The sequence below is a fragment of the Myxocyprinus asiaticus genome, chromosome 23 (assembly GCF_019703515.2).
Source record: "Myxocyprinus asiaticus isolate MX2 ecotype Aquarium Trade chromosome 23, UBuf_Myxa_2, whole genome shotgun sequence".
NCBI lineage: Eukaryota > Metazoa > Chordata > Actinopteri > Cypriniformes > Catostomidae > Myxocyprinus > Myxocyprinus asiaticus.
In genome coordinates, this window is record NC_059366.1 from 7,035,377 (window position 1) to 7,061,494 (window position 26,118).

The following is a 26,118-nucleotide window of genomic DNA, read 5'->3' on the forward strand; positions in this document are numbered from 1 at the left end:
CAGTAATATTGCTCATGTCACACAAATAATAGGTTGTCGTATATTGAGCCGAGCTTAATTATGTCCATTAAATCATACAAAGAACCACAGTGCCAGAAGAGCTTGTTTTGACATACAACAAAAATAAATAGAAAAGATTGCAAGTTACTAGTTTCACTACGTCACTCTTCCCACAGTTCAGAAACACTGGAATGGACAGCAGCAATTAACTAATCTGACCACCAAAGACAACAATCTTAACCTCAATGCACAAGGCAAATGTAAGACACTGCAGTCATCCCTTAATATATTTTTTAAACAGACACTGCGCCCTAACGTTAGAACTATAAAACAGACAGAGCATAACACAAGAAGGACATGATTGTCAGATCACCACTTCATAGCCTCAGACTAACCAGAAACAATGAGCTAGTATCGATGACCTAGTACCAATAACACAGATTTTTAATAAACATATTAACTTACCTTTACTGGAACACAAAATCTATGCATCTCTCCTTGTGAATGAATATCTCCGTCACTTTGTTGTTAAAGTAGTCCTCTTGTTTAATAATAATAATAAAACTTTATTTTCTATAGCGCCTTTAAAAGTTGTATCTCAAAGCACTTTACAAAAGAAAAAGAAAAATACATTGAAATACAAAAAAGAAAAAGAAAACATGCAATCAGAACAATTTAAAAAGAATACAATAATAATCACATAATAATCACAAAAAAGCAACCCTAAAAAAAGGGAGATTTAAGAGAAGATTTAAAAATACTAAAAGATTCAGCATGTCTAACCTCAGAGGGAAGAGAGTTCCACAGTTTTGGAGCAAAAGAAGAGAAGGCCCTGTCACCCATAAAACGTAGACGAGTAGGAGGAACAGTTAAAAAACCAGATTCGGAGGAGCGGAGATCACGCATTGGAGTGTAGGGGATTAAAAGTTCAGACAAGTATTGAGGGGCCAAACCATGCAAAGCCTTGTAGGTAAGCATGAGAATTTTAAAGTGTACACGAAACTTGACAGGAAGCCAGTGCAAGGACTCCAAGATAGGAGTGATGTGATCACTTGTCCTGGTCCTAGTCAAGATTCTAGCAGCATAGTTTTGCACATACTGCAAATTATTTAAGGTAGATTTAGAGGCCCCAACAAGTAAAGCATTGCAATAATCAATATGAGAAAATACAAAAGTATTGATCAGTTTTTCAGCCACCAAGAAAGATAACATGGGGCGCATTCTTGCAATGTTTCTGAGATGCAAGAATGATGTTTTAACAGTATTCTTGACATGAGGATCAAATGTTAAATTTGCTTCAAATATCACCCCCAAATGTTTCAATTTTGTTTGAAACTCCAGAGCAGAGCCATCCATATTTAAGGTTAAAGAACCAGCTTTACAAAGCTGGTGGGGTGAACCAATGAGCATATCCTCAGTCTTGTCACTGTTGAGACAAAGAAAATTTAGAGACATCCATTTTTTTTATCTCAGTAATACATTGTGCAAGAAAGGCGACAGCCACACAATCACCAGGTTTTGAATGGATGTAAATCTGGGTGTCATCTGCGTAAAAATAATAATTAAGACCAAGAGATCTTAAGAGTTGACCAAGGGGAAACATGTAAATGCTAAAAAGTAAGGGGCCCAAAATCGATCCCTGAGGAACACCACATTTAACCAAACCAACTTTCGACCTACATCCACCCAAGGAAACAAACTGCCGACGATCTGAGAGATAAGACTTGAACCAGTTTAATACAGTATCAGTAACACCAAAATCTGTCTCAAGACGAGTGAGTAAAAGAGAATGATCTACAGTGTCAAAAGCGGCACTGAGATCAAGAATGATCAGAATTGAAAGACAGCCAGAGTCCGAAACTATTAACAAGTCATTTGTGACCTTAACTAATGCCGTTTCAGTGCTGTGGAGTTTGCAAAAGCCAGATTGAAGGGGCTCAAAAAGATTGTTTACAGTGAGATGAGTGTATAATTGAGAAGCCACAATTCGTTCTAAAATTTTTGCAAGGAAGAGAAGATTAGAAATGGGATGAAAGTTGTAAAGATTGTCCAAGTCCATGTTAGTCTTTTTAGGTACAGGGGTTACAGCAGCATTGAGAGATCAATGGATTTCCATTTGCGATAATTTACGGTGCGAGAAGAGGAAATGTTAGTGTGTGGGAGTTCCATATTAAAAAAGATGGTTTTGACAGCCCTAAATCAGCAGTGGAAAACTGAGACACAAACGATCCATTTGCAATCACAAGGTCTAAGGTGTGACCTTTATTATGTGTAGCACAGTCCACAAGTTGGTTCAAATCAAAGCAATCCAGGAAGGACAAAATGTCCTTTCTCATTACAGAGTCTTTTGTGTCAACATGGATGTTAAAGTCCCCCAGAATAAGAGTTCTCTCAAACTTGAGGCACAACATAGACAGTAGACCTGCAAACTCTGATAAAAAATCTACATTTGTCTTAGGAGGCCTGTAAACTGTAGCTATAGCAGTAGTGAAGGGTGCAGGGACACTCAGAACGAGACATTCAAAAGAATTAAACTGGGGAATAGCCACGGGACTTATGTTGTATTGTTGATTATGCAGCACAATGATACTTTGTAGTAGCGGCCGTGATTCAGTTTGAATAAACGTATAATGTTGAACGAAAGGGCGGTAAACAATGCTTTGAATCTAAGTCAGAGAAAGCATAACTATACTACACTATATATATTATACTCTGTTAGAATCACTGCTTACCCTGATTATATGGACGGCACGTCCCTAATACGTTTAATTTGCTTTCCCCAATATGTTATTCATGTAATTCTCATTAAAATCCCATTACTGTAAAAACAGTAATTTTTTAAAGATTTACTGTTATTATTATTATTATTATTATTAGAATCAGCATAAATTAAAGGCAGTATAACACATACTACCATTATGTACAGTAGGGCCGCAACGGTACATGTATCCGCGCCAAACTGAACAGATACAGGGCCTTCGGTACGGTACATGCAGTCACACAAATGATTACATATCTTAGCATGCGTGAAACCATTATTAAAACAACATATAATGAACAACACAAACCGCATATAACTAAAATGAAAAAAGACTGCTGAGCAACACGGGACCGCATGGAACCAAAACTTAACAGAACAGAGTGCCACACGGTACACTAGAAACTGCGGATCAGATAAAGGCATGTGAAGTTTATACTAGCTAGCTTGCTATTTTTCCCAACTGTGATGAAACTAAACATAATATAAATATGTCAGACTTAAATAAGCCAGAGAATTAAGACCCACCGCCGTCTCTAAAATCTGTTGTTTGGGAGCATTATGGTTTCACAGTAAATTACAGTAATACTGGGCAACGAGTAGTGAACAGGACGAAGGCTGTGTGTCGCCTCTGTTTCACCAAAGTCGGCTTCACTCAGGAAGCACATCCAACATGATGACTCATTTGCGGCGACATCATCCACATGTGTCTCTTGAGTTTACAGGAGCAAAACATAAACAGCCTGTGCAAGATAGTCTCACCCCGGCGTTCAAGCAGCCTCTCGCTGCAAGCTCAGACAGAGCTAAAGCCATAACGAACACCACTGGAGTATTTATTACTGCAGATATGTGACCATACTCAGTCATCGAGAACACAGGATCTGCTTGAGCCCTGTTATAAAGTTCCTACAAGAACGCATTTCAGCAATTCTGTAGTGCCCGCTCTATATAAACAAGCACGTGCTGTAATTGTCCAGCAGCTGACATTGTCAATGCTAACAGATCTGCCCTCTACTCTGATAATGTGGATATTCTGATTTTCCTGGAAAAAAAACTTTAAAATTGAGTGATAAGAACAAGTGGTGAGCTGAAAGGCAAAAGACAGAAATCTGCACTGCTAATGTCTTAATTTTTTTTACAGTTATTATAATTGCACTTTTTTTTAACTTTTATTATTATTTATGTTTTTATACAATGTGCAAATAAGAGGCTCTTAAGTTTTGTATTGTAATTTCGTTGAAGAAATAGTACAGTCTTGTATAAATGATCCTTCACAATAAGAATTGTTGGCCATCAGCCACTGTGTTTTCAAAATAAATAATTTAAAGAAAGATTCTTTGTTGTCCCTGCTGTACCGAAACCGTACGGAACGGTGACCACAAAACCGAGGTACGTTATGGTCATGTGAATTTTCAGTAAATGTACATTGTCATGTAAGTAGTGTCACTTTTTTTGTATGTTATTGGAATTTGCTGTTGGATCTTGTTTCTTTTTTTCCCTTTCTTACTATATTTTTTGTGATATCATATATATATATATATATATATATATATATATATATATATATATATATATATACACATATATTATGTGCAATGTAATCTAATAATAAAATAAAAAATATTAATAACATCACAATGCAAAAATAATCTTAATGATTCATAAAATAGGCTAATTTTTCCTTTAAGCAAATATAAATTCTTCTTTCTTTCTTTAGACTTTGGGGTGAAATACTACCCAGACATGTCATTTGCGGGCTTCATGAGATTCACCGATCACTAGCACAATTCGGCATGCAAGACATAAGTAATACATGATTTGCAAAAAGTAATTGTTACATACAGACTCAAGCACTTCCTCTTAGAAATTGTATTTATTTTATTTTTTTATTGAATAGGACAATAGAGAGAGAGATGGGTACTGGGATCAGGGTGTGATGCAGGTCAAATTCGAAACCATGTCCCCGTGACCATACGGCTCTTATATGTCATGAGCTTGTGCACTACCCACTGTGACACAGTTTAGATCACAGCCAGAGCTTGCATATGACACTTTTTAACCTTTTATGTTAAATACTTCTAATGCAAAGCCACTTCTGACTGTTGCCCAAAAAAGTTGCCCAAGGACGTTTCACAGAGATGTCAGCCAAAGTTCCCACACATTCAACAGCGCACAAACATTTGACTCAAGGAATCTCATCAGTCTTAATCCGGCAAAGGTAAATGACACCATGGAGGTCATAGCGCTAATATCCTTTTACCGTTCCAAGGCGCTCAGAATAGCCTTGACTGGGCCCCACTTGGGATGAAGGCCATCTAGAATGGGTGCTAATTAATGGCAATCATTTCTCTAAGTGGTAGCAGCAATCCATGCTGTCTGCCAATGGGGCAAACAGAGTTAGAATAGGGCTCAAGGCCTGATTTCTGTTCAGGTATTGATCGTCTTAACAAGGAAGAGCTCTAATTGGTCCCATTGCTTTTCCCTGAATGAAACAAACATCTGGTTGCTTTTGTGTGCTTACAATTGTTTTAAAGAATCCACCTACTTTTTATTGTTTGAAAGAGTCAGTTTCATATATGAATGATTGCATGCAACTGAGGTCTGATACCCGACCCGAACAGAGACTGACAGGACCTGACAAACTGTTGAGTTTCGAGTCCGGTTTACAATTAGGTCAGTATATATACTGTAGGTCGTACGGCACTTTAAAGGGTTCTTAAGTGTTCGGGTTTCAGTTTAATGCACTCTTCTAACATGTATTCTAACATAAATCACTCACTGTTAATACACAGTTTACCATGTGTCCACATTTCCTCCATTAACTGTTGTTTGTTTGATTGGCAGCTGTATCTTGCGGCGTTCCAGATTCTCCTGCTAACGGCTCGTTCCATGGCTTCCAGTATACAGTGGGCAGTACAGTGCTGTACGAGTGCGAGGAGGGCTACCGGCCTGACACGGGTAGCCTGCTCACGGCCGTCTGCCTGGAGGATGGCTCCTGGAGCAATGCCGTGCACCTTCCCCGCTGTTTACGTGAGCAAATCAAGCCCTCTGTTTCCATGCCAACAGCATGTTAAAATCTCCCGCCTCATTGAACTGCTGTAGTCAGACCCTATTCTCAGCCGGTTCACCCTCTGAGAGTAATGTAGGGCAGGTAATTGGCGAAATTAGCAATAATGACTTGATTTTTTGTGGTTTGGCAACTCAAACAAGACAAATGGTATGATGTGGCATGTGCCCCTTCTGACCTGAATTACCATTAGCCCACAAAGCCCATCAATGTGCCCGCAGCCAAATAACCGTGTATTATGCCATCAGAGGTCAGAGTGAGAGAGATGCTCATTTAGCTCCATGCTGCTATAGATAATTTGATTTAATGTTATGATATTCCTCCTCATCAACTGCAAGCATAAAGGATGAGGCTTCTACATAACACTGTGTCAAGGTGTTCATCCTATCTATCTATCTATCTATCTATCTATCTATCTATCTATCTATCTATCTATCTATCTGTCTTTCTGTCTGTCTGTTTGTCTCTCTGTCTGTCTGTCTGTCTGTCATCTACCTATCTATCTGTCTGTCTGTCTGACTAACTTAAAGACTTTTCAATCTTTCAGTCAAGGCTTTGTTGAGCCAACATCAGAGTTTGACTTGAAAAAATTTCCTTTCTAATTGAATGTTATGATATTCCTCATGATCAGCCAGAAAGTAACAAGAATAGGCTTCTGGCCCATTACATAATATATCAAGGTGTTCTTTGATTCTGAAGGTTTGAGATAATAGTATGACATATTCAAAATGTCTGTGAAAAGCTCTATTCTGCATGGCTCAAGCTGTATCAAGCTGTTTATAATTACTTAAAAAGCACAGGCCGAGTGACATCCATCCTTTGTCATGTAGAACATGGAGGGAGAACATAATGTGCGATAAAGGCTGGGGGAGGATGCTGAAGATCCTGTTCAATATACCTGACTTTGAAAACCTTATGTTTCCACTTCAGTTTGCAACCACATTTATTTAATCACATATTCAAAACAAAACCATATCAATTACACTTTAAATCTTGAATATGATCCAGCAAACAAATTTGAATGAACCCAAGCAAGTCCAAGCCAAGACTTACAAAGAGTGTAAACTCTGTGGCATTCGTGGAGTCCTCGCCACTGCTGTCCGCCAGGAAACGGAGGAGCCGCTGGTGGCTGCCAGGAGTCAGAGGAACCACTGCCGTCCACCAGGAAGGGAAGGAGCTGTTACCATCCACCAGGGGTCGGAGGACTCGCTGCCGTCCACCAGGGGAGGAGCGGCTGTCATCTGCCAGAGGGCGGAGGAGTAGCTGAGGACCAGGCGACAGCGTGTCCAGGGACCGGCGAGCGAGTTTTTCTCTCTCTCTCTCTCTCTCTCTCTCTCTCTCTGTCTCTCCCCCTCACTCTTTCCCTCTCCCCTCTCCCTCCCCTCGTCTCTCCCATGCCTCCAGTGAGGCGGGGAAGACCTGCTGGCAGAAAGATGTCCGGAAGGGCAACACCTCCCCTCCAAGAAGGGAGGGGAGTACGTCATGCCAGTGGTTTCCACGGCCTGAATCGGTCGGTGGAGGAGACACACACACAGCGTGTGTCTCTATCTCTCTCAAACTGGCACCTCCGGCTCGTCTTTATCCCCCTCCTGGCTGATTACGACAATTCAGCTTTGTATGTGCGTCCTCACGGCACGGCCACGCCCTCCTCTGCATCACATTGGGAAACCTGCTTGGATACAGTATTTAATTTTTGCAATTCCAATATTTGTCTGGAGAAGTGCAGAAATTACACACCTTGCTACAAGTTCATTGCAACACTTTGCAGTTATGAAAACATTTCAAGGTGAAATGTGTAATAGGAACACTATGTAGAATGCAAAAATAAATAAAAGTTACAAAGAAAATCAAAAGAAGCAAGTAAGAAATAATTTCACTGCAATGTCTTTGCACAACCGCAAAGAAAAGTTTCACCGCAATGCAAAAAAAGATGGTCATTATGTAATTCTCAAATCAGCAACATGAAAATGTATACAGTATATAACCTGTCATTGTGTTGACAGGTTTTGAGAATCACCCACTTCACCTTTGTTAAAGCCTGTCATAATGGATCTTAAAAGTGAAGTGTGTAATTTAAACATCACTAGCATCAACAAACAGAATAACAATTTGTTTGAGTAGCCCGACTTTGCTGGATGTAGAAACATTGGCTCAACCAGTGCCGTGAGTTTGGGGTGGAAAAATGTAATGATTTTCAAAAGATTTATTTTGGCTGTCTGCCATTGCTCGAAAAAAGATAGTCTTGCTCAAAACTCACCCCGTTGGTTGAGCCAATGTTGCTGCTGTATCAGTGGCGTAACTTGGATCTTGCGGGCCCCAGTGCAAAGAAACTGTCAGGCCCCCTCCCAGTCATTTTTATGGTTTCGACCGTTGCGGCCACTTTCTCACCCCGAGCCCTAGGGCAGCTGCCTACCCTGCCCTCCCTCTAGCTACGCCCCTGTGCTATATGTTGCACTGGTCAGAATGCTCAAATAATGCAATGTGTGCAGTGCAGTGAGCAACGTTTTGATAGCACCATGGAACCACAGTGTTGGTAATTTTTGTTTTGTTTTGTTTTTTTGGGGGAATCAACCAACAAATGGCTCCGCATATTAAAACTGTGATAGGAGATTTTTATTTTTTTTTTACATAGAAGAAAATGACAGATAGAGGTTGAGATATACATGTATCCTAGGATTCCTGTAAGCTCTAGTTCTTCTAGTTCCAGGAGCTGCATTGTTAAGGAGTGCCATTAATGCATTCTTTGTGTTCTGTCCTGCAGCGGTGCAGTGTCCTAACATTGAGAGCATGCTCTCTGAGCACATGGTGTGGCGTCTCATTTCGGGCTCGCTCAATGAGTATGGTGCACGAATAATGCTGAGCTGTTCTGCCGGCTACTATCTTGGGGGCAGAAGGACCATCAAATGCTTAGCTAATGCAACCTGGGAGGGGCTAGAGGACAAGTCCACCTGCAAGAGTAAGAAACCACATATACACATGTATACACACACATTTACCAAATAAAGAAGATGCATTAAATTAATAGTTAATTCTGAAATCAAAATAACTGTCATCATGTACCCTCATGTCTTTTCGACCCTGTACTATTTTATTTTTTCCATGAAACACACAATGAAGTTACACAAAAATTCAGAGCTTTGGTTTTCAAAACAAGTGGATGGTTATTTATACTGCCAAGCTCCAAAAAGGACATATAAGGACCATACACATATGATAAAGGTTGTCCATATGGCTCTTGGGCGCTATATTCCAAGTCTTTTGAAGCCATATGATAGCTTTATGTGAGGAACAGACTGAAATTTACCTGCTATTCCCAGAAAATCTTAATTTTCACTTGTGTTCGACACGTGTAAGGGCAAGTTTGACATCACTGACACTGTACACTTAAGCGATATCAAGTGTTGCTTATGTGCTGTTGGTCTGAATCTAAGCGCTACTGTGATTCGGCTGCAGATAATCACTGATATTCATATCAACAGCGCGATATCCAGTGTGTTACTGCTGTTAAATGACACTTTAACAAACAAGTAAATAATATTGAATAACTTACATTCAAGCCAAAAATTTTTTATAAATTGGCTAGTTAGCTCATGCATTTTTTATCCACCATTGAAAAAGTTCCAAAAGAAGCCAAAGCATCAAGCATAACTTGCTCTATGCTCTATTTGGATACTCTGTTTTTAACAAGCAGTGTTGCATTCATAAACAAATCTGTGTTTTTTGAACAAATCTTTTAAGTGAACAATTTTTTTTTTTTCACTTCAGTTGTTTTCATTGTGAATAACTCTTTTTAACTTTAATAACTTTTTTATTTTTTTTATTAACTAATCATTTGATTCAATTATTTAAAGTCTCACTCATACCTTAAGTGACGCTCATTTGTCGCCACTTACTGGAGTAAATATGTAATCGGTAGAAATGGACACTGAGTAAATCAAGTAAATTATATAAACATAAACGATGAATATTTTTGTTAAAGCAGCAAACACAGACAAGCGGAGTGATACAAATAACGAAGCATCCCAGTGCTCTTTTACTAAATATCAGTACTCTTGGAACACCGGTTGGCTTATTTATTTTAATTGTTTTTTTTTATGTGACGGCAAATGACATTTGAGAGCTGTAGTGATTTTTAGCAAATAATAATTTAAATTTCACTCAGTTCCTTGCAGAAAGCTATCATATGGTTTCGAAAATTTTGAAATATAGCGCACGCATCATGTGGACAACTTTTATGATACTTATTCAGTATTGCCCCTTTTTGTCCTTTCTGGAGCTTGGCAGTATTATTCACCATCCATTTTTGTTGTATGGAAAAAAGCAGCTCGGACATTCTGCCAAACATCTCCTTCTGTGTTTCACAGACGAGAGACAATAATACATAAGTTATAAGTTTGGAATAACATGAGGGTGAGTAAATAACAGAATGAACTATTCCATTAACGAGACCCCACATAAAAAATGCACACTTGAAGGGAATTGTGAATTACTTTCTTGGGATTTGATGCAAAGATCACTGTGTTAATTACCAAACAGCCTTCATTGTGAGCTAATGAAACAAATTCATTAGGGCAGTTAATATGTCTGAAATCCGGCCACTCTTTATACCACATCCCGTTTATTTCTCCACTGATCCAAGTGTAATCCTCTGGATTTAGCGTGTATGCGCAAGATGCCATCCACTGTTGAGTCAGTTCTGATCCGGGCTAGTTTCTACCGCAGGGAAGGGCTGTGTAAACAGCATCTCAGTGATGAAGTCTTTGTTGAAAAATGCTTTTACTAATTTGAGGTCAGAGAGCAAATGTAAATATTGCAATCAGAGGCTGCTTACTATTTAATGTGTTTATGCACCAGTAGTGCAGAAATAATGCAGTAACATGCATCTCTGCAGTGTAACTTGATATGTTTGTTGGTTGTTAATGAAAGGAACCGATGCAAACAGCTGGAGCTTAAATTGTAAAAATTTCTGTTAGTTCCAGGCATCCAGAGAGCATCCAGCCATCGACCAATGTGGTTCACATTTTAATAATGATATTTTATAACAATCTTGTTAACTTTAGTCACGCTAATCGTGTTAAAGTCGCTATGAATGAAGCGCTTCCCGCTGTTGTTTTGAATGAGTTTGACAACTAGCAGGAAATGTTCAAGGGAAAAAGACGTCACTTCCTAAATCCAACAAATAGTCTTTGAAATGGGCTATATATTTTGTTTAAGATTTAGATTTCTGTATTTTGCAAACAGATATTGAAGAGACACATTCATTTATTATTGCATGCATTTAAATTTTTCTTAAGGGCTGTTGACAGCAGTGTCCTGCAGTGCGATATGCTAACTTTTAAGCAATTTATAAAAAAAAAAAAGGAAAAACAAATCTAATTATTTTAAAATCGTTCATGCGTTTTTTTATGCTTTTTGTATTAACTGAACAACATGGAATATCTGTACTTTTAAAAATTAATTGTCATGCCACATAACTATTGAAATTAATGGCATGAGAAGGCTAAAAGTTGATTAACAATGGTGAAAAATAGGGGGCCTGGGTAGCTCAGCGAGTATTGATGCTGACTACCACCCCTGGAGTCACGAGCTCAAATCCAGGGTGCGCTGAGTGACTCCAACCAGGTCTCCAAAGCAACCAAATTGGCCCAGTTGCTAGGGAGGTTAGAGTCACATGGGGTAACCTCCTCATGGTCGTGATCAGTGGTTCTTGCTCTCAATGGGGCATGTGCATGGATTGTGGAGAGCAGCATGAGCCTTCACATGCTGGGAGTCTCCACGGTGTCATACACATTGAGCCACATGATAAGATGCACGAATTGACAGTCTCAGAAGCGGAGGCAACTCCGCCACCCAGATTGAGGTGAGTAACCGTGGCACCACAAGGACCTACTAAGTAGTGGGAATTGTGCATTCCAAATTGGGAGAAAAGGAGATACATTTTTTATTTTTTTTAAACAGTGGTGAAAAATTTGAAATGGTGACTCATTAAATAAAAATGCTGTATTCACTTTCCCTAATGCATACAAAAAAAGTTAACGTTAATGCCCACGTTATTTGACAACTACCGGAATAGAGCTAACACTTTACAACAAGGTTGTATTTGTTAACATTAGATGGCTACATTAGTTAACATGAACTATCAATGAAAAATATTGTTATAGAACCTATTAATTTTGGTTAATGCTAATTTTTAACATATACATTTTTAAAAATAAAAGTTGCATATGTTAACATTATTTAATGCATCATGAACTAACAAGTACTAATAATGAACAACTGTATTTTTATAAATTAATATTTACCAAAATTAACAAGTGCTGTAAAAATGTATACTGTATATATATATATATATATATATATATATATTCTTTGTTAGGACATGATAACATAATGCATTCACTACTGTTAACAAATAGAACCTTATTGCATAGTGTTAACTATAGCATACTTTAGTAGCATTTTAAGTATACTACCAGTAAACCTAACCCTAAAGTTGAAAATACCTTACTGAATTACTATTACGCCTACTACTACCACTACTACTACTAGTATAATAATTCTACTAGTAGTAGTAGTAGTATTTACTGGTACTGTGTCACAAGCCATGATCCCATCACCTCCCATTTCCTGGTAGCTATTAGTCAATACAAGTGGACTATTGTGTCAGCAGTCATCATGCAACCTTTGTTTTAGACTGACCCTGTGGAATAAAGATACTGCACTGTCTGTGTTTCCTGCAGTGATCTCCTGTGGAAAGCTTCCATCTCCTCCTAATGGCAAGAAGATGGGCACCCTGACTAGCTTTGGTGCCACAGCTATATTCATGTGTAACACAGGGTACACATTAGTGGGCTCACACGTGAGGGAGTGTCAGGCCAACGGCCTCTGGAGTGGAGTCGAGACTAAATGTCTGGGTAAGTAGCCTCTTTCAACATGTACCTTCTGTGTCTGAACATTGTTTATTGTGGACCCATTAGTGTCTAATGCGCATAGCTCATTTTGATTTGCATAATAGGTCTATTTATTGACTGGAAATACTCAGGTTTTCCTTTGATGTTTTATTATCCCTATAGTTCTACTTATTGTACAACACTATGCACAATGGGATTTCCATAAGTAGGACATCTTTGTTGTTCCTATCAACCAATGACAGCCCTAAACCTAACCTTAATTGTAGAAAAAATGTTTAGACAGACTTTTTAATGAACATATTTTAGCTAATTTTAGCTAGCTTGGTTTACTTAAATTCGGAATTGATGAAATGAATGACTTGCGGTACAGTAACATTTTCATTCACTAAAAAGAATCATCTGATAAGAGTCATTCATTAGGGAATCAGACTACACTGGTCAAGCTGTTTGTTCTCACTGTAGACTCAAAAGAACCGGCTCCAAAGAGTAATTTGTTAGAGAATCAGACTACACTGGTTGCGCTGTATGTTTCACGCTGTAGATTCAAAAGAAACGACTCAAAATAGTAATTAGTTCAGAAATTGGACTACACTGGTTTCACTGAGTTTTCACCATATCCTTCATAAATTCACAGGATGCCCACCTCTTCAGACACTACTTCACCACTGGATTGAATCTAAATGGCATGAAAAGTGATCAATCACAGTTTGTTTTGGTTTTTAGGGGTGGGTTTATCTGAAATTGTTGATATCACAATAATAGATCAGCATGGAGAAACCCCCCCCCCCCAAAAAACAATGTCCATTCATGACCAGTTGTACAGAAAATGCCAAAGAATTTTACAGAAATATGTATAGACTTTGAGATCACAATTTCTGTCTGTCCAAAAGTCATGAGGACTGATTATTTCAATCTCGGGTATAACATAAAAACACAGCTGTAAATAAAAGTATTTAAAATAAATGTCTCCTTTATTGTAGATAATATTGTAACAGAAAGCATTCAAGTTTGAGCAAATGTGAAGTGAAATATGCCAGTGTGTGATGATCAGCATTGACCCTTACACACATCACCTGCTGCTTGACCAAACAGCAAGGAGGGCATTTCATCAAAATGTCAAGTAGTGACTGCAAGAGTGCTCCCTGAAAATAGCACTCATGCTTCACTCCCTGTTAAACTCCTAGAATTTGTACTTATTGAGTAATGGGGTAACGTGAGACTTTGTGTTGATTGTCATTAATGTAAAAATGTTGTTTGCTTCTTTCTGTCAGCTGGTCATTGCGATTCCCCTGATCTGATCGTTAACGGCCACATCAGTGGTGATGGATCGAGTTACAGGGACACGGTTGTTTATCAGTGCAACCTGGGCTTTCGACTCATAGGGACGTCGGTTCGAATATGCCAACAAGACCACAGGTGGTCAGGGCAGGCGCCAGTGTGTGTTCGTAAGTGTCTTTACAGATCACTTTTAAACTTTTGAAGAAATATGTATTTAAGGAATAGTTTACCCAAACTCACCGTCATTTTTATTTTTATACATGAAACATACAAATAGAAAGCTCCTGTCAAGCTCTTAAAAAGTGCAAAAAATACTGAATACTGAAAACAGGCTAAAGCAGGCAAAAAAACTAACAAAAAAAAAACATATATATATATATATATATGGGGGAAATAAGTATTGAACGCATCAACATTTTTTCAGTAAATATATTTTTAGTGAGGCTATTCACATTACATTTTCACCAGACATCAGTAACTCAAGAAATCCGCAAATGTAAAGAATTCACAACATTAAAGCCCATAAATAAAGTTATGTGTAATAAAGTGGAATGACACAGGAAAAAAGTATTGAACACACTAAGAAAAAGCAGTTCTCCAAGGCAAGGTAAGGCAAGGAACCAGCTGAAATCCGTAAGTAGTTAGAAAGTAATTATACCTCCTATCTGTGCAAATGAATATCAGCTGGGTTAGTAAATTGATGGTCTATAAAAAGGCTTTTCATTACCAAGGTGTCATACAAGAAACATCTCATGATGGGTAAAAGCAAAGAGCTCTCCCAAGACCTTTGCAACCTTATTGTTGTGAAACATATTGATGGAATCGGATACAGACGTATTTCAAAACTTCTGAATCTTCCAGTAAGCACCATTGAGGCCATTATCAACAAGTGGAAGCAACATCACTCCATCATCAACCGGCCACGCACAGGTACTCCTCGCAAGATTTCTGACCAGGGAGTCAGAAGAATAGTCAGAAGAGTAGCCCAAGAGCCAAGGACCACTCGGAAAGAGCTCCAGAAAGACTTGGAGGCAGCAGGTACCATCGTCACAGAGAAAACAATAGGCAATGCACTCCAACGCCATGGCCTCTATGCACGATCACCCCGCAAGACTCCATTACTAAAGAAAAGGCATGTCGAAGCTCGTGTAGTCTGGTCAGACGAGAGCAAAATTGAACTTTTTGGCTGTCATACTACACACCATGTTTGGAGACGAAATGGCACTGCACATCACCCTAAAAACACTATACCAACAGTGAAGTTTGGAGTTGGAAGAATCATGGTGTGGGACTGTTTTTCATCGCATGGCACTGGCAGACTTCATATAATTGAAGGAACGATGAATGGAGCCCTTTACCGGGAGATTCTTGAGAAGAATCTGCTGCTATCCACCAGGATGATGATTTAATGGAGCTTTTTTGTTGTTGTTGAGCTTGACAGATACTTTAAACATTCTACTTTTGTCCAAAAAAAAAAAAAGAGAAAAAAAGACTAAATAACCATGGTACTATTAATACATAGAAAGGCTTTTTATATTTAGCTTTTTTGGACAAATATGAACCCTTAACCATAGATCACCTTAAAGGGATAGTTCAGCCAAAAATGAAAATTCTCTCATTATTCACTTACTCTTATGACATCCCAGATGTGTCTTTCTTCAGCAGAGCACAAATTAAGATTTTTAGAAAAATGTTGAAGCTCTGTAGGTCCTTATAATTCAATTAAACAGGTGCCATCAGGCTGGTGGCAATTTATGGTCCAAAAGGCATATTTAGACAGCATAAATGTAATCCACACAACTCCAGTCAATCAATTAATGTCTTCTGAAGCAAACCGATAGGTTTGTGTAAGAAACAAATTGATAATTAAAAAGTTTTTTACTAGTTGTCAAACACATCTGGGATGGCATCAGGGTAAGTGAATAATGAGAGAAGTTTGATTTTTGGGTGAACTATCCCTTTAAGGTTAGACCCCACTTTTGAAGCACTCTCTATTGTTAGAAATTGTTTAAGTATTTCTATGTTTTTGTTCAAAAAGTTGACATTTTCAAATATGCCTGACCACTGCCACACCTAAATGAATAGTTCACCATCCCAGATGTATATGACTTAATTTCTTCTGCAGAACACAAAGATTTTTAAAGAATATTTTAGTTTTGTAGGCTCTCACAATGCAAGTGAATGGTGACTATATCTTTAAAGCTACAAAAAGCAAATAAAGGCAGCATAAATGTCTTCAGAAGCGATCCAATTGTCCAATATCAAACTCCTTTTTCACTGTAAATCTTGCCTTTGCAGTCTCTAGACACAATCATGATTTCAAGCTCAATTGCACTTCCTAGTGCCTGATGCATGTGCTGATCTCTAGATGGGGCAGGAAGTGTAATCGAGCTTGAAGTCATGATCGCCAAGGAATTTATACTGAAAAAAGGAGTTATATTTTGGTCTTTTCTCACCCATAACTGATTAGATTGCTTTAGAAGACACAAATTAAACAACTGGAGTCGTATGGATTACTTTTATGCTGTCTTTATGTGATTTTTAGAGCTTCAAAGTTCTGGCCACCATTCACTTTCATCATCTGGACTTGCAGAGCTGAGATATTCTTCTAAAAATCTCTGTTTGTGTTCTGCAGAAGAAAGAAAGTCTTACACATCTGGAATTAAAACGTTTCCCTTTTCCTTCACAGCCATAACCTGTGGCCACCCTGGGAACCCTGCTAATGGTCGAACAAACGGCAGTGAATTTAATCTCAACGATGTGGTGAACTTCACCTGCAACACAGGCTATTTGTTGCACGGTGCATCCAGAGCGCAGTGTCGAATGAACGGACAGTGGAGCAACCCACTTCCTATGTGCAAGGGTACGAGACTTCCAATTAAACTAAAATTGATTGTATAGTGATGGCTTTCAGAGCATGGTTGAGCAAAATTTGGAATTAAGAAATGGTTCCCTGATGCTACATGCATTCTGGCTCCATTTTAATGATGTTGGGCTTTAATTAGAGTATTAGAGCATCTACCATTATCCATAAAATTAAATGTATTAAATATAAGGAAATATACATACGCTAAATACAAATGTCAGTACAATAGGTTTCCTTCAAAATGCTGATTATTAACACCACCTAGGGTTTCTGGAAATACCCCTTATGTTGTGCTTATGATAGCATGTTCATGTGTAATTCAAACTGGGAAAAAAAAAACAAAACAAATATATATATATATATATATATATATATATATATATATATATAATTGTTTTTTTTTGTTTTTTACTACAAACTACAAATTCCTTTAAATGTCATGCTACTTCAATTCTATTTCCTTAAATTCAAAATCAAATCACAATTATATGTCCTGTTTAATTCAAATCAAATTCCGGAACTGAATTGTAATTTAAAAGGCACATTAATTTAATTCTGAATGGCACTCAACTCTGTGTCAGGCAGTCTGTCCCAGAATGCAGTTTATAATCTCAGGGGAGATGCAGTCTTGAACATTGTCTTGTTATGCGAGCGGCTCCTTAGTAAGACTGTTTAACACTCACGGCTCATGAGCTTAGCATTAACAAAGCGAAACCAACATCTGTGCACAACACTCTAAGCCAGTCTTTGAATGACAAGAAGCAATGTGCAAATAATTCTCTTTATGCCATTTCCCATCTTGACGTGTCGATTTGAAAATTAAATGGCTCTGCAGCACCCCGCGTGACATCGTGGGATGTTTTCTGACATTAAGTAGGAGTAACCATGCACATCCTGTCACTTTAATGATTAATTAATATGCAAAGGAAGTTGTCAATGGTGGCCTGGTGAAACTGAATCGTGAGCCAGGTCAACACGTGTAAGATGGACAATTCCCCACCGGCTCAAGCCCAGAGATGAAGCACTCAGTGGGGAGAAAGACTGGCATGCCTTTTAGCAGAGCAATTGTTCCATAAAACAAACACAAAAATGGGTTGATGTTAGCTTTATCTATTGCCAGTATTTTTCTTATTTATGTATTTGACTAACAAGGCTCATTTACATTTTAAGGTAATTAAAATAGCCTTGTTTGACAAGAAATGTTGTATACATTAAATTACTTTAAAGGTAAGTAGGCATATACAATAATAAAAAAAGTTATAATATTAATACAATTAGAATAAAGGCAGAAGTGTCATATGCAACAATTAAAAAGGATATAAAAGCCATATAGAATAATAATTAAAAAAAAAGAGATGTAAAAAAGGTATAGATATAAATGCCATATATAATTGTAAAAAAGCTATAATCGTCATATTTAATAGTAAAACAAGGTAGAATTGTCATATGTAGTTGTTAAAAAGGTAAAGAAACAATCTGCAATTGTAAAAAGGTCATAAACAACAGTACAAAGTGAAGAAAAGTCATATATAATTGCAAAAAACAATATCGGTTATATATTCACAAAAAAGTAAAATTTTCATATACAGTTGTAAAAAAGCTAGAACTGTCATATATAATTGAAAAATATACATAGAATTGTCATAGAATATTACATAGAATATATATATATGTGTGTGTGTGTGTGTGTGTGTGTGTGTGTGTGTGTGTGTGTATAAAATGGTAAAAAAGCTATAATTGTCATATTTCTAAAAAAGGTAGAATTGTCATACAAATTTGTAAAAGAAAAAAAAAGAAGAAATGTCGTATATAATGGTAAAAAAGTTACCAACAGTAAATGTGAAGCAAAGTCATATACAATTGCAAAAAAATTATAACTGTTATATAATAACATAAAAAAGTAAAATTATATACAATTGTAAAAAAAAAAAAAAAGGTAGAGCTGTCATATACTGTACATTTGTAAAAAAGGAAGAACTGTCATATGTAATTGAAAAAATATATAGAATTGTCATATACATTTGAAAAAAAATAATAATTAACAAATAGTTGTTAAAAAAGTAAAAAAATCTATCATACGATTGTAAAAAGGTCATAAACAACAGCAAAAAGTAAAGAAAAGACATAAAATTGTAAAAAACTATAACTGTTATATAATAACAAAAAAGTACATTTATATACAATTGTAAAAAAGGTAGAGCTGTCATATACATTTGTAAAAAAAAAAAAAAAAGGAAGAACTGTAATATATAATTGAAAAAAGCTATAATCATCATATTTAATTGTAAAAAAAGAAAGGTAGAATTGTCATATATAGTTGTTAAAAAGTATAAAATTATCATATAAAATTATAAAAAGTTAATAAATAACAGTAAAAAGTGAAGAAAAGTCATATACAATTGCAAAAAAATAACTATAATATAATGACAAAAAAGTAAAATTGTCATATACAATTGTAAAAAGGTAGAATTGTCATATATAATTGTAAAATATATGTAGAATTGTCACATGTAATTGTTTATTGTATATAATTGTACCATTCGGAGGAAATTCTAGAGACTGTTGTGTGCGAAAATCTCAGGAGATCAGCAGTTACAGAAATACTCAAACCAGCCCATCTGGCACCGACAATCATGTCACGCTCCAAATCACTGCGATCACATTTCTTCCCCATTCTGATGGTTGATGTGAACATTAACTGAAGCTCCTGATCTGTATCTGCATGCTTTTATGCACTGTACTGCTGCCAAATGATTGGTTGATTAGATAATCGCATGAATGATGGTTGGTGTATATTATTATGTATATTATTTTGTAAAATTAGCATAATACTACAGCTTCAAAAAAGATGACGTGGATAGCAGTGCAGGTGCCTTTGCTGGGACTGAAAAGGTTTTTTTTTTTTTTTAAGTGCCCCTGATGTTGTAACTTCACTCCCCGATTGTTTTCAAAACCTAGAGACGCCACTAGTGACAACCCTAGTTCCAAGTATGCTCTGTAAAACAAAAGACCCTTCACTGTTGAAAAAGTGCACCAATAAAAGACAGAGAATCCTGAAGGAACTCAATGCACACTCTTATTATACATAGGTGTCTTCAGAAAGACCGTGAGTATTGCGGTTTGCAGTTGATTGAAATTGCTCCAGAGGCTGCAGAAGCGATTCTACTGTTCTGCCTCCTCCATTGATTTCTTCTCTCCCTCTCCTCACTCTTGCTTTCCCTGTCAGACATTAAGCATCTAGCTGTTTTTATCTTGCAGTGGTAAACTGCTCTGATCCAGGCTTTGTGGAGAATGCCATTCGTCACTCTCTACAGCGCTACCCCGAGAGCTTCAATTACAGAAACACGGTGATGTATCACTGCAAGAGGGGCTTCTATCTCCTCGGCTCTTCCGTCCTCACCTGCCGCTCAAATGGCTTCTGGGACAGATCACTTCCTAAGTGCCTTTGTGAGTGATGTGTCGCTGTTTCCACCAATACACCCACATTTAGTGATTGATACAGTGTACATGCAATACAAGACTGCATTCTTCATCAAATCATTTTCTTAATTTGTATTTTTCTTGTTTTTCAGTAAAAATATCTAAACATCTTTAAGACAAGAAACATTAACTTGAGAACAACAAAACTGCTGAAATTAGAAGAAATTAAGACTTGCTTTCAGAGAATATATCTTGAATCATTTGTTTTTATTTATTTATTTTACCCTATTGGCAAATGATTATTGTTTTGTTGTTTTATTGTTTTAAAGCATTTAAAATGAATGTAACCACATTTAGTTAGTTAGATAATACGGAGGCCCTTAGAGAACAGATTATTTTATTTTTATTTTATTTATTTTTTTGCTTTCCCTCGCAATAGTTTGCGTTCCCTTGCAATAAGTTTTGGCTTCCCTTGCAATAATTTGCTTGACCTCACAATAAGTTTTCCATTCTATTAACAACAAGTTTTACATTCCCTTACATTCCCTCGCAATCAGTTTTGTGTTCCCTCATGATAGTTTGTCCTCACAACATGTTTTGTGTTTCCTTGCACAGTGTTTTGCATTTCCTGGCAATGCATTTATTCATCCCTTATACAAATTGACTGTGGTTTTACTACAGTTACTATACAGTAGTTCAAGAATGGCATTTGTAGTAAATCCATAACCACAAATTTACCATGCTACAGTATCCATAGTATATCCATAGTTTCACTATAGTATTTTTATTTATTTTTTTTATTTTTTTTAACCATGGTACATATACAACAAATTAACCATGGTGTTACTATAAAAAAACTAAACATGCTTTATTTATTCATTTGTTTGTCATTGTTGTTTTTTATTTGCTTTTTATTACAGTTTTACCATGAATATCATAGTAAAATATGGTTATAGTAGTAAAACCATGGACATTTTTGGTAAGGGATGGATAAAGGTATTGTGAGTGAACCCACAACGATTGCAAGGTAATGCAAAAAGTATTACGAAGGAACAGAAAACTTATTGTGATGATACGCAAACTATTGTGAGGGAACACAAAATGTATTACTTGGGAAGGGAACACAAAACTTATTGCAAGGGAATGCAAACTATTGCGAGCAAACGCAACACATATTGCGAGGGAACGCATAAGTTATTGTGTGGCATCACAAACTATTGCAAACATTTTGTGAGGGAATACAAACTATTTCAAAATAAAAACCCCCACCCCCTGTCTTCTAAGGGGCTCTGTTGTATTCCCCCTTAAGTAAGAAAGAAAAGAAGGAAAAAATAAAAATAATTGGCCAAAGGGGTATATTTTCAATTTTTCTTATCAAGTATATTTATCTGCTTCTATTTATGTTTAAAACAGTCTTACATCATTTCTTTGCAGTTGCCACTTGGTATTTAATATTTTGTTATGCAATAAATTAAAGGAATATTCTGGGTTCAGTATAAGTGAATCTCAATTGACAGCCTTAGTGGCATAATGTTGATTACCACAAAAATAAATTTCGACTCATCCCGCCTTTTCTTTAAACAAAGCAAAAATGGAGGTTACAATGGAAGTGAATGGGAACAATTTTTGGAGGGTTTAAAGGCAGAAACATGAAGCTTATAATTTTATCAAAGTATTTACATTAACTGTTCTGTTGAAACTCGTCTATTATTTGAGCTGTAAAATTGTTGAAATTGTCATTTTTACAGTCATTTTAGGGTTTTAGTGTTTGTTGACATTTCATCATGGCAACGAAGTAGTAAAATTGGCTATAACTTTACACAGAAAAGGTTAATAAGTGATTTTATCACACTAAAGTCATGTTTACATGCATATTGTTTATGTCTTGTGTCTATGTATACTTTTTGAAAAAGTATTTTAATGATCAAAAATTGGCCCCCATTCACTTCCATTGTAAGTGCCTCACTGTAACCCAGATTTTTTTATTTTCTTTTTTTTTAAAGAAAGGGAGGGGCAAGTCTAAATAAATGTTTGTGGTTATCAACGTTATGCCACAAATGCTGTCAATTGAGCTTGTATTGAACCCAGAATATTCCTTTAATAATTTTGAGGCCACTGTACATATGATTATGAGTAGATCGCAACAAAAACCCATTTCTATGGTAGTTGTAAAAATTGCATGCACAATTCTGCATAGAAATAGTGCATCTTTTTTTGAGGCAGTGCGACACAATTAGAACTTTAAGTTGTTTAATGATATGGGAAAGAACAGTAAAGTTGAAGTATCTTATCCAAGATGCTCTTTTCCCTTCCTGCTGCCCCCTATAGCTATATCCTGCGGTGATCCTGGCACACCGCCATTTGCTGACATGTCGGGCCAGAAGTTCACCAACAGAGCCGTGGTCCATTACACCTGCAGCATGGGCCGAACTCTGGTGGGGAACGGCACACGCCAATGCCTAGAGGATGGCCGGTGGAGCGGCTCACCACCCTACTGCTCAGGTATATCCATCAGCAGAAACTGGAGACCAGACAGACAACTGATCTTTAAGCCCCTGTCTGAGAAGCTCAGCTTACTTTGGACTTACATCTCTGTCTGAACCCAAAGAACTCTTAAAGTTTAAACATCAAATGCTGTTGCAAGCAATGTACTTACTTTCTCAAACTCCAAGTTTTGCACATCCTCAAAGGAATAGTTCACCCGAAAATGAAAATTCTCTTATCATTTACTCACCCTTATGCCATCCCAGGTACATAAAATGCAAGTGAATGGTGGCCAGAACTCTGAAGGTCCAAAAAGCACATAAAGGCAGCATAAAAGTAATCTACACGATTACACCAGTGGTTTAATCCATGTCTTCAGAAGTGATATAATAGGTGTGGGTGAGAAGCAGGTCAATATTTAAGTCCTTTTTTACTATATATCTCCACCTTTACTTCAGCATTCTTCTTTTGTGTTTTCGCAGTTCACATTCTTTGTGCATATCGCCACCTACTGGGCTGGGAGGAGAATCTATAGTAAAAAAAGTACTTAAATATTGATCTGTTTCTCACCTGCACTTATCTGAAAATATAGATTTAACCACTGGAGTTGTATGGATTACTTTTTTGATTCCTTTCTGTGATTTTTGGAGCTTCAACGTTTTGGTCACCATTTACTTGCATTGTAAGGACCTGCAGAACTGAAATATTCTTATAAAAATCTTCATTTGTGTTCTGCAGAAGAAAGAAAGTCATACACATCTGGGATGACATGAGGGTGAGTAAATATTGAGAGAATTTGAATTTTTGGGCGAACTATCCCTTTAAGCTATTTTATATTTGTTGTTCATGTAACTCTTTTCACGTAAACCAGCATTCACTACAATAGAACAGTCGGGTTCTGGAAGTAAAAATCACCTCATTTTCTTCATAGAGAAATTCTATTTTTAGTGATAATGTTAAAACCTTTCTAGACAATAATATATATATATATATATGTTGAAGCCAAAAACAGCATTATATTAACTACATGAAGAAAAAAAAAAAAAAAAAGCATTTTAATTGCTGAATCCTGGTTAAGAACTACACAAAGGCCATAACCATGTCATGTCAACAGTGGTAGGGACTAAACCTTTTTAGTCTAACTTTTTTGGGGGGGAGGGGTCCTTAATATAAAAACAGGCCCTGAATAATACAATATATTGTTATATAATTCTCTAAATGTGATAAAGGCCCTACATAATTTTTGGTTTGAAAAAATACATGTGTCTTTTGAAGTTTACAAGAATAAAAAAAAAAAAAAAAAAAAAAAATATATATATATATATATATATATATATATACACACAGTTGTGCTCAAAAGTTTGCATACCCTTGGAGAATTGGTAATATATGTACCATTTATAAAGAAAACATGAGTGAGCAGGCAAAACACATTTCTTTTTTTTCTTATGAGATTCATATTCAACTGTAGGTTATAGCAGAATGGCACAATCATAAATTAAAACATGGCAACAAAGAAAAAAATGAAATGACCCCGTTCAAAAGTCTGCATACCCTTAGTTCTTAATACTGTGTATTGCCCCCTTTAGCATCAATGACAGCATGCAGTCTTTTGTAATAGTTGTCTATGAGGCCCCAAATTCTTGCAGGTGATATAGCTGCCCATTCGTCTTGGCAAAATGCCTCCAGGTCATGCAAAGTCTTTGGTCGTCTTAAATGAACCGCACGTTTGAGATCTACCCACAGTGGCTCGATGATATTAAGGTCAGGAGACTGTGATGGCCACTCCAGAACCTTCAACTTTTTCTGCTGTAACCACTGGAGGGTCAACCTGGCCTTGTGCTTAGGGTCATTGTCGTGCTGGAAAGTCCAAGAGCGTCCCATGCGCATCTTTCATGCAGAAGAATGCAAATTGTCTGCCAGTATTTTCTGATAACATGCTGCATTCATCTTGCCATCAATTTTCACAAGATTCCCTATGCCTTTAGAGCTCACATACCCCCAAAACATCAGTGAGCCACCACCATGCTTCACAGTGGGAATGGTATTCTTTTCACTATAGGCCTTGTTGACCTCTCTCCAAACATAGCGCTTATGGTTGTGACCATAAAGCTCTATTGTGGTCTCGTCACTCCAAATTACAGTGTGCCAGAAGCTGTGAGGCATGTCAAGGTGTTGTCGGGCATATTGTAACCTGGCTTTTTTGTGGCATTGGCACAGTAAAGGCTTCTTTCTGGCAACTCAACCATGCAGCTCATTTTTGTTCAAGTATCGTCGTATTGTGCTCCTTGAAACAACCACACCGTCTTTTTCCAGAGCAGCCTGTATTTCTCCTGAGGTTACCTGTGGGTTTTTCTTTGTATCCCGAACAATTCTTCTGGCAGTTGTGGCTGAAATCTTTCTTGGTCTGCCTGACCTTGGCTTGGTATCAAGAGATCCCCAAATGTTCCACTTCTTAATAAGTGATTGAACAGTACTGACTGGCATTTTCAAGGCTTTGGATATCTTTTTATATCCTTTTCCATCTTTATATAGTTCTGTTACCTTGTTACGCAGGTCTTTTGACAGTTCTTTTCTGCTCCCCATGGCTCAGTATCTAGCCTGCTCAGTGCATCCACATGAGAGCTAACAAACTCATTGACTACTTATACACAGACACTAATTGCAATTTAAAAAGCCACAGGTGTGGGAAATTAACCTTTAATTGCCATTTAAACCTGTGTGTGTTGAAGTTTACATTCAAGGGTATGTAAACTTTTGATCAGGGCCATTTGGGTTGATTTCTGTTATCATTATGATTTAAAAAGGAGCCAAATAACTATGTGATAATAAATGGCTTCATATGATCACTATCCTAAAATCATATTTTCAAAATCAATGCCAAAATTTCACAATTTCTGCCAGGGTATGCAAACTTTTGAGCACAACTGTATATCCTCTACATAACATAGAGTGTCCACACTTCCCATATTCTTTGCCACAAACTAGATTTGTGCAAGCGAATTATCTGATCAGCCTGAAATATACAATGTCACCTGAAATATATGACACATTGTATATTGTGTTTAAGGACCTGATCCTGACGAAAGATCCACCAATCACAGAAATTGCTGTTACTATGAAACAGGAGCCAAAAGAGCTCAGTAAACTACAACAATAAAATGATTTATAGTGTTTGAATATCTTCCAATATTGTTTACATATATATACATAAAATAATTGTATACTGCCATTTATAATTCAATTACATCATTTGCAATACTTCATGGAATGAGTACTTGTAATATTTTAATAGTAACTTGTAATAATTTGTAAGAGATGGTTAAATAAGATA

The 26,118-nt window shown here is 36.9% G+C and overlaps 1 protein-coding gene across 1 annotated transcript in view; it reads left to right on the top strand.

Moving 5' to 3' along the window:
- LOC127414313 (CUB and sushi domain-containing protein 1-like) overlaps positions 1-26,118 on the top strand; it is a 520,597-nt gene that overhangs the window by 452,867 nt on the left and 41,612 nt on the right. Inside the window, exons 50-56 of the mRNA XM_051652256.1 lie at positions 5,603-5,788; positions 8,587-8,781; positions 12,566-12,739; positions 14,008-14,181; positions 16,704-16,877; positions 20,139-20,327; positions 22,629-22,802. Coding sequence (XP_051508216.1) covers positions 5,603-5,788; positions 8,587-8,781; positions 12,566-12,739; positions 14,008-14,181; positions 16,704-16,877; positions 20,139-20,327; positions 22,629-22,802 — 1,266 coding nt within the window. The remainder of the gene's footprint in view (positions 1-5,602; positions 5,789-8,586; positions 8,782-12,565; positions 12,740-14,007; positions 14,182-16,703; positions 16,878-20,138; positions 20,328-22,628; positions 22,803-26,118) is intronic.